This window comes from Fulmarus glacialis, unplaced genomic scaffold (assembly GCF_000690835.1).
Source record: "Fulmarus glacialis isolate BGI_N327 unplaced genomic scaffold, ASM69083v1 scaffold33317, whole genome shotgun sequence".
In the NCBI taxonomy this organism is placed as follows: Eukaryota; Metazoa; Chordata; class Aves; order Procellariiformes; family Procellariidae; genus Fulmarus; species Fulmarus glacialis.
The window spans coordinates 89,326-99,042 of NW_009222053.1; the positions used below are offsets into that span (position 1 = coordinate 89,326).

General features: G+C 34.0%; 1 protein-coding gene across 1 annotated transcript in view; it reads right to left on the reverse strand.

Moving 5' to 3' along the window:
- PXDN (peroxidasin homolog (Drosophila)) overlaps window positions 1-9,469 on the reverse strand; it is a gene marked incomplete at its 5' end in the record, with an annotated part of 58,017 nt that extends 48,548 nt beyond the window's left edge. The window contains 3 exons of the mRNA XM_009581325.1: window positions 744-815; window positions 7,718-7,789; window positions 9,398-9,469. Coding sequence (XP_009579620.1) covers window positions 744-815; window positions 7,718-7,789; window positions 9,398-9,469 — 216 coding nt within the window. The remainder of the gene's footprint in view (window positions 1-743; window positions 816-7,717; window positions 7,790-9,397) is intronic.
- Window positions 9,470-9,717: the final 248 nt, after the last annotated feature.

Below are 9,717 nucleotides of genomic sequence, written 5' to 3' on the forward strand. Positions count from 1 at the left end.
ACCACAATGAATGTATAGCAATGCTTTCTGATTATAAAACAAAACGTAGTTAAACTTAATGGAATCAATACAATCAGTTTTTGTCATACTAATGACTGCATTTTTCATTCTTTTTAAATAGAAATTATTCTTCAGTCATACAGGAAAAGGAGTATGATTTTAATCAATCTTTCTAGAAGACATTACTGAAACATCTACATTACAAACAATAAACTTTCTTATTTTTTAAACATCTGTATATGGCAATGATTGACACACATCAGTAACAGTAAGGTTTTCATTTTAAAATCTCTTCCTGTTTTAAAATATAACAAAACTGGATTAAACGTCACAAGACTAATTCAGGTTTAGTTATGCGGGCATAAAACAAAGTAACTGCTGCAGTCACAGGAATTGCAATGTTATAAAACCTACAGAAATGAAATCAGAATCTCTCTCTAAGCAATACACATTAGTTTCCAACATTTTCCACAATAATGCTGCTTCTTCGTCAAAGCTATGTAACAATGTACAGGGACACTGGGAATGCAAATCACAAATAAAAGACAAACATAGAAATGAGGAATTTGACACAGAGATCGATTTTGTTTTTCCACATGCAAATGATTATAGGGCTCTCTGCCTAACAACCCAGGGAGTGCAGACATGCAGAGCATGCAGGCAGGATGTACGGATCAAGGCGTGCACTTTTCCTCTGCAGGGGAACCATGGAGATGACAGCACAGAAGAGAAAAGGCACTTACAGTTGTTCTAGAGAGGCAAGTCCTTTAAATGCTTGCCTGTCAATTGACTGGATTTCATTCTTGTACAAATAGCTGAAACAAGAAACAATCAGTAATATTAGTACACAAACAAGAGCTACATGAAGGTGGAAAAGAAGAATTAAGTTGACACATGAAGACAGTTTTTCAACTACATATTAGAAAAAAAATACAAAACAAAAACTAAACACATACACATCAAAATACTTTGTCATTGAGATTTCATCCCAAATGTTTGCCAGGAGAAACAATATTCTGGGGCCTTGTAGGCCCTGAGGCTGTCACCCAGATGGTTTGGGCTTCCCAGTGCTCACTGTTATTACTTACTGTTTCTTTGCCCCTCAGTTTCTTGATGGGCTTGTCAAAAGTCAAAATAAATTCAACTTAATGAGACAGAACTGCATCAGAAGTGCCTTTACCAGAACACACTGGGGATGCCATTGGCCTCTTTCTTTCTTTAAAATATCTCATCTGCATACTGGTACAAATATTCAAATTATGATGGAATTAGTCTTTTTACTGGACTTGGAGAACAAACAATAAGAATTTCTATACCTCTACCTGTGTCACCTTTTGAATATTTACAAAAAAATACAAGTTAGAATGTTGGTATTGCATCCATAAAACAGCATTGTATATTTGTTTTATCACTGTGTAGAAGATGGACATTAGGTCCCCATTGATACTCTATAATACAAACAGAATAAACATATGCAGAGTACCAGTATGTTCACACGTGCTGTCTGTACCTTTTCCACAGAATAAAAATAAATCAGGATGGATCAGTGTATGTGCTCACTCATGTTCATCATGCTTTTAACAGTAAGGATGGTTTAGTGAGAGCGTGTTGGAGAAAAATCACACAGTTTAGCTGATGACTGCAGTTTCTGCATGGAGGCAGCAAATGAAAATACTGTTGGGGTTCAGTGTCAGTCACTCTCTGTTTGTGTTAGGTTAGGAACAGGTTCGCAGTAAGAACTTTCTCACAATTATTTGACAAACGGTTTGAAACTCAGTTAATCAGGCATGGATTTCTATGAAAAAGGGATGAAGAGACTTTGGACCACGGCTTTATTAGCAGGCATTTTATTAGTAGTGGTTTTGGCTTTTCTATTATTACAGTTTTCAGTAACTTACTGGAAATATTGATGCAACAGATAAAATACTGGCTCTGCTGGAGTTGGTGGCAGTTTTTACGCTGACTTGACAAAGGGCAACATTCTGCAATAGGCCCTAATAAGGAAAAAACTTGTAGACATCTGATGTTCACCTCATGACAACTTTGGGGGACAATATGGAGTAATTTCCCTTGAGTCTAAATTTAGTTTTCCAATGTATTGCTTGCTGAGATTCCAACACATGAATATCTAGAGACTCAGGTGTGCTTAATTAACATAGACATCCATCTGAACAAAAAGCAGAGTTCCTCCAATAACAGAATAACTAATAATCAGAAATATGTGAGGTTTTTTAAATGCTGAAAATTCTGGACAAATTAAACTGGAAAAAAATACTGTCATGTGAAATGACTGTAAAAACTTTAAAAATAATTCAAAAGAGAGAGAATAGGTGTATTACACTTATTTTGGATGTGGAATTGGTTTCTATTCTATTTACAAAAAATATAATTTCACGGGTATTCAAATATTTGTTTTGACTCAGATTTACCAATTCATTTGAGGATCATAGTCATTACTATTTTTTCTCTCCTTAATTTTCCTCTCTGTATGATATTAAATTCCTATCTTATTTTCCAGTGAGAATTTTAAATGCAATATTTCTTCTCACTCCTTAGAAAATTTCAAAGACTGAACAGCCAAAGTGTTATTTACCTTTCTTAATACACTCCACTTGGCGGTTTGGAAATTCCTCTTATTCCTCTGAGTGCTAAACTTCTGATCAGACCAGTGAACCAGAGTGGGCTAAGATGCTTTTAATAGCTGACCTCAGTTAAGTATCTCTTGCGGGTATTTGAAGAATTGTATTCAAGAAGTTTGAATTAATTCGATTTTAAAAAAAAGTTTTACCAGAATCACTGATGTAACTTTTATTTACTTTCTGCAGACAAAGTAAGGCAGAGTGAAGAACAAGGGCAGGTTAGAGGAAGACCGGGATAATGACTTTGTAGTTTTGCAGACTTTTACCACCATACTGCAGGGAAGGGAGTAGCCTTTCGTGTCCACTTTTGGAGCTCTCACCAAGCCACTGTGGTAGGACTTTATTTGGGATTCAGCTTTAAACTACAACTTTTTCTATGTTGATCACAAAACCCTCAAGCTGCAGGACACTCAACTGACCTCAGCCCATCATGTCCCTCCTCCAGAGATACCCCAGCAACCCAAGGCTACAAAAACATATGTCCTATGACAGATGCGTTAACCACACTTTCATTTAGTTGTGTAATGTTTCCCTGAGAATATTAACAGAAAGATAAAAAAATATATATTCATCTAATGAAGAGAGAGATGACAGAATACAAAATACAACTAAGTAGCAGTCACAAAAAATATTTGTGTCTTCTGAAATGCTACTTTGCCTAACAAGTGAAACTTTGCAAACACTGCACTAGAAAAAAATCTCAAAATTTACCCAGTCACATTAGCAGAAAACTGATTTAAAGTATTATTAGGGACAAAGTAATTCATCATTTGATTTACCCAAAAGCTCTATTACACAACTGAACCATGAGACTTTTTCAAAGGATGAATAAACAGTGGATTAAGATGACAAAGGATATATTCTATTAAGACATAAAATTATTTTCTGGCAATTGCTACTAACTGTTTTCAGAACAGTTAAAAAAAAAAAACTCTTTCCAGCAATGCAAGCAAGGCTGACAGAGGCCAGAGGTACTGGTCATACACTTGGAAATGAACAAAAAAATAGGTAACCACTTATCAGAAAATTAGAAAAAAGTAGTTTTAATTTAAAAGTTTGATAGATCCCCTATGAGGATAATTTTGGGTTTTTACGGACTGTATTACAAGTCATGTGATTTAAGGAAAGTAAGATCCAGATATATTTGTTTGGAACAAGAGAAAAAAAATATTCAAAGTAATGGCAATATCAGGCAGTGTAGAGTAAAACCTGTCAAGTAAATAAATATAGTAAAGAGAGATTTATATAGAAACATTAAAGAGACAGTTGGTGGAATCAGCAACATGAATTGTAAAGAAATGAGATCCGGAATCACAGGAGGTATTCAAAGCAAGAAGTAACATGACCATGACAGCAACGGTGGCAGAAAACACAGAAGGAAACATGACCTAATCCCATTTCTGGAAAGGTGAGGTGAGCAGCTCCGCACATTGGCAACCTACAACGTATCTTCCACCACTCTTACTTCATTCACCAAATGCAAACCAAATCTTGCATGTTCCCTTTTAGTATTTCCAGAACTGATACATTTCATACATTCTTAATTTCCTTTTATCATTTGCTTATCGCGCTGTTGCCATGTCTGATTACTCACCTCTCCATTTCTTACTAAGTGAACATGTCTCAGTGTTGTTGCCAACGTAATTTTCATTCTCCATTTTTATTTCCTTCACTTCCTTCACACTCGCTTCTAGTTTACTGCTCTGTAAATATCAAGCACCTTCTCTTTATCTGGAAAGCTCTTTGTAATCGCTAATCTGTATTTTATATTTTTCCATATCTCCTCCCTAAATTCTTTCTTTTTATCTTAACCTCATTTTTTCCACTGCTGATTCCAAATCTTCTAATATCCTACATGTTACAACCGTAATATGTCTCTACCTTCAGTTCCCAATTATCTTCTGTCTTGGAGAATAAACTGTTGACTTTCAGGATCAGGAAGGATTATCCTACCAAGTTTCCACAGATCTGCCTGCATCTATATTATAAGGTTGGGAAGCTTTTCTTTCTCATCTTTTTGTACTACCACCTCCAGTCAGTATACTGAATAACTCAAAGGAAGACAATTAAATATATTCAGTGTACCATATACATCACATATACATATACACAGACATCTTGTATCAGGAGCAACAAATTACAAACAAGTTAGCAATTATTTTGCTCATATGAAGACAACTTTTAAAGTTTATTTTAGACAGGACTGTTTACATTATCCTTTGCACAAGGGGGAACCTAAGACTAAAATAATTATACAGAATCACTGAAGTGCAGAAAGAAACTATATTATGGATGGGGTCCAAGCTACTAATGCCTTTTTGATCCTTATTAAAGAACCATATTGCCAATAGTAAGATATATGAAGTAAGACAGACAGGCAGAAAGGCAGAAAGGCAGAAGGAAAAAGTATTCTCTTGGTTTCATAGCAAAACAATAATAATGACATCTATTTCTTTCCAACTTTTAGTATATGAATTCAAAGACAAATTATTACCACAAATAGCATAGCAAGATCATGCAAAACTGTTTATAGAACCGTCAAAATTTCAATTACATAAAGAACAAGAAAACAAATAATCCTAAAAAATAAGATCCAAAAATCATGTGTGCATAATTTTCTTTTTATCAGGTAAGGACCAACTTTTACAATGATGAATATTTTTAATGCACAGAAAATTGAGAAAATATTATTACTCTGTCAAAATTTGTTTTCCAGACAGACAATTCTGAAAACATATATATCTCATAAAACTCTAAGCTCAATTTCAGAAACAAATAGTACAAAGAAGCATTTGAAAATCCCAGGGCTTCTTTGAGACTTGCTGGAAAAAGTTTTGTCTAAAAGACTAAAAACTGCAGCAGAGATACAGGAATGGGCTTTGATGTCTCTCTCTCAGACACTGCCTTTTTTTTTTTTTTAATACTGTATTATGTTGTACACTTACATATTTTATACATAACTATGTATTTAAAGCATTTTTATACATACTTACATAATTATATTTACTAATAGTTGTGTATTTTATATTTATATATACTTACATTTCGCTAAATCAAAGCCACTGAGAAATGACCAGTTTTCTAAAATTACTCAGTGTATTATACATTTTCAGAACCATCTGCAATCCAGTACTTCAATTCTCATAAGCACACAAATAGCATCATGGACTAATGATCTCATTTTACGAAATAGGACAATATAAGTTAGGCTTGCAAATATCCATAGGATCAGGCCATTCAAAGCCTCAAATATTCCAAATGATTTGGCTATATAATATTAAATTCTGAACAATATTTTTTACTTTTAATAAATAATATAGTTTCCATCCCCCTAATTTCTACTTCAGTTCATTCTATTGGGAAAAAGTAGCCCGTTTTGTTTCCTTTGTTCCATAGAATATACTTAGCATGTACTTACTCAGCTAACATTTTCACAGCTGAACTGTATTTACTTGGTACATTTGAGCCTTCTGTATTGATATCTGACCAGATAACTTTATAACCTTAAAGCTGTACAATTTAAGGCTAAACATTTATATCACAGCCATTGAAATAGGCAAAAAGAACTTTATTTTAGCAAAAAGGGGGATGGCTTTAAAGAAGAGCTCGCTGTAGTTGAATGAACTACCACATTGAATTTTATATTCAAATAGGCAACAAGAGGAAAAGGAAGAGATCTTCTTCTCAATAATATAGATATAGATAAACATTACTACATGTATATGAAAACAAACAAATCATAGTTCAGTTATCCCTTTTCACTCTTCTACTGAACTGAACAGAGTGCATAGTTGAGTTTTATCTCAGGTTTACTACAGCTAGGCAAAGGCAAGCATGTGAAAATAAAGAACTAATAAGAACCAAGTAGTATTTCTGCACAGTTGCTGACTATGGAAAGAAGCTTAGCCATCCTAAATTGGTAGAGCTTACATACTCCACCACCAGATCCACCATACAAACACATCTTGTAACAAATACAATCATCATGGACTTTAATAATTCATTAGGGATAGTTTGTTTAGTATTCTTTTTCCTCCAGTTGTATATAGTCTAAACAATGTTATTACTGAAAGACAATACACATAAAAATGAGACCATAAAATGTAATCTAACACAGCGTGGAAAACCGGGTAATGCGTCTGCACAAATTTACGTTATTTTTATTTTCCTCCCTTCTCCCACCTCCTTAGAGCTATTCAGGCTGCACGCTTGAAAACTAGATGGAAAATTAAGTTTCTGAATTGTTTCCAAAACAATGAAATCTCAAAGTGACCATTTTTTTCTGTACAGCACTAAAGCAATGATCAATATTCCAAGACAACAGAGTGAAACTTTTCTATGTGACACTACAAAAGGTGGGCTTCAGAGACTGGAGCTGAGAATCCATGACAACTTACTATTCAACTTAAGTCTTTTTTTGCAGATAAAAATAACAAATTTTTATGCCTTTTGTTTATTCGGATAATTAATACACTTGATATGTTTGTTAAAAATGGGAGGAGTTATTCTTAAAATATACAGGTTGCTTGAAGACACAGACCTTACAGCCAATCATGTAAGTACTTTTCTATTTTGTGTTTAACTTGATTTTTCTCTTACAAATTTATACTGCATCCAGTGAACAATCTAAGAGTAGTTAAAAAGCTTATATAAGTTACAAGCAGCTGTAAACACAAATCTCAGACTAGCTGCTTTTAAACCACTTTTCAAAACAGCAACTTAAAAAGTACTTGTATGAAGGTTTCAGTGAACCTTTGAAAAGGTGACCTCCTAAACCTTTAAACATATCCCTTTTCAAATTATCTTTTAAGTTGCATATAGTAAACCACAACTCGTAAGTCCTTTAAAATCTACTGCCTACAGATACCAGTCTTATATTAGCAAATCTCAAAGCATCTACTTAGAGAAACAAAGATTCACAGTTGCCCCCACCCCATAAATTCATTTCACAAATTTTCAAAGCAGTTTATCTCCTGAGATAGCGAGTCAGATTAAAACACAATCTCAGATTAAAACACTTCCCCATTGAAGAAGTTCAATTACATACTGATGCAAAAAACGACATTCATTTAACTTACAGATATTTCAGATTTTCAAGGTCTTCAAATGCCCCACTAGGTATTCTTTTAATTTGATTGTTGTTTAGAAGCCTATAAAGAGAAATAAACAGCTGTTTATTTTAACATACACGAACAGCAGGGGAAAAAAACAAAACGTGTAACAGCAGGTGTAAGTGTAGCATTAAAAGGAAAACTTAAAAAAATAACAAAACAAAAAGCTTTTTCCCTAACAGTAACTGTTAGAAGAAAAAAAATGATGTGCTTACAGCTGTTCAGTCACTACCTTCCAGAAGAAAACTAAAAAAATTAGACAGATATAAAAAATAAAAAAAATCTAAAAACTGAAATTATGTGGCTTTTCGTAGGTATCTGAGATGAAGATGAAGCAAAAAGAAATCCTGATCCCAAGTCAATACAGAGGATTGAAATTGACAAAATTAACATTAACAAGGATTTGTCATTAACAGGTGCATTGAAGTGACTTTTCCTAGGTGTTTCTTAGTGATACTCCAGGCCCTTTACATCATACAGGAACACAACTGTCTGTATTCACAGATTTGCACTCATCTCTCATGCAGTGGTTTTATGAAGAGAAGAGAATCCAAACTTAATGAATCCTGTCTTTATTCGGGACTTGTGGATCTCAGATCAGCGATTTGAACAGTTAAAACTTGAGGCTGGATATCTGACAGAAATTGTAATTCAAAACTCAGGAGCAACTGTAAACAGAGGTATGATCAAAGGTGACTGGGAGTAGAGATAGCTAGTAAAAACATCTTGGTAGCACAGATTTGAACAATATACTTTTGGGGGAAAGTCCTATCATTTCTTCTGGTATGAATATACAGTACAAGATGTCTCAATACATTTTTTGTTACGTGCTTGCAGGACAAATAGTAACGATCCAAAGCTCACTGATATCACTGTATTCTATTTCAGTTCACGCACTACTTGTGTTCTAGAAAACAGTCAAATTTGCAATCATAAATTACGTACATTTAAAAGTAAGAAAACTGTCCATCGTAATTCCTCTTCATGTCTGCTAATATAGTAGAGAAGAGAAACATGCATGCATCTGTTCAAAAGTGATGTTTGAAGGAATGACAAAGGAGATACTAAGTTAAAACTGTAATACACATACTATTGGCATTATGAGTTTGTAAAAAGTCTTTTAGAAAACATGGACTTCTCTTCACAAACGTATCTGGTAACAGAGACCTCTGTAAAAGGAAGCTTCGTAGGAACAAAACCTTCCAACTTCTGGCAGTCCTTGCAAGCACATTAGAACAGGAACATTCAGAACATCACAGTTTGTCAAATATTTTGTAACTGCAACACATTTGCACATTTGAACATTTGCCTTTGAACAGCTTTGTTGTAACTCCATGATTTATTCCACCAAAGTAATTTAGCACAATTTGGAAAAAAATATAGTAAAGGTCTTTTTCATATTTCCAATTAAAGAATGTTCATAAAACATTAGGATGTAAATAATTTCCTTTTCTATTTTAATAGACATATACCTGGTTTTGCTTTCCAATACTTTGGGCCTAAACCTCATTCTCTCATCTGTGTAAATACTACAGTTGAAATTTGTGAGACTACTTACCTGTGAAAAGTGAGCAAATTTGGCCCATTATCAAATCAATCATATTGAATCAAAAGAGGAAAGGACCTTAGGGTTGAAAAAGAACTTACAGTGTGTTCAGGTTTTTAAGCCGTCTAAACTCTCCAGGCTGGATTTCTTTAATCCTATTGAATCTTAGGTCTCTGTAGAATAAAGAAAAAGAAACATCTTATGAAAAAATCTGCATATTTTTTCATATGAAAAACTGAACTAAGTACAAGTCTTTTGTGACCACCATGCCCAGCCTCCATCCATAAATATAGCTTTTGACCAAAGGAGAAGGCAAAACAAATCCAAACACTGTTTGACAAGTTTAAGCGGAGGATTAATCAAATCCAGCCTCAGCAGTCAATGCTGAAGGTTCGATCTAAGTTGAACGTGTGGTCATGAG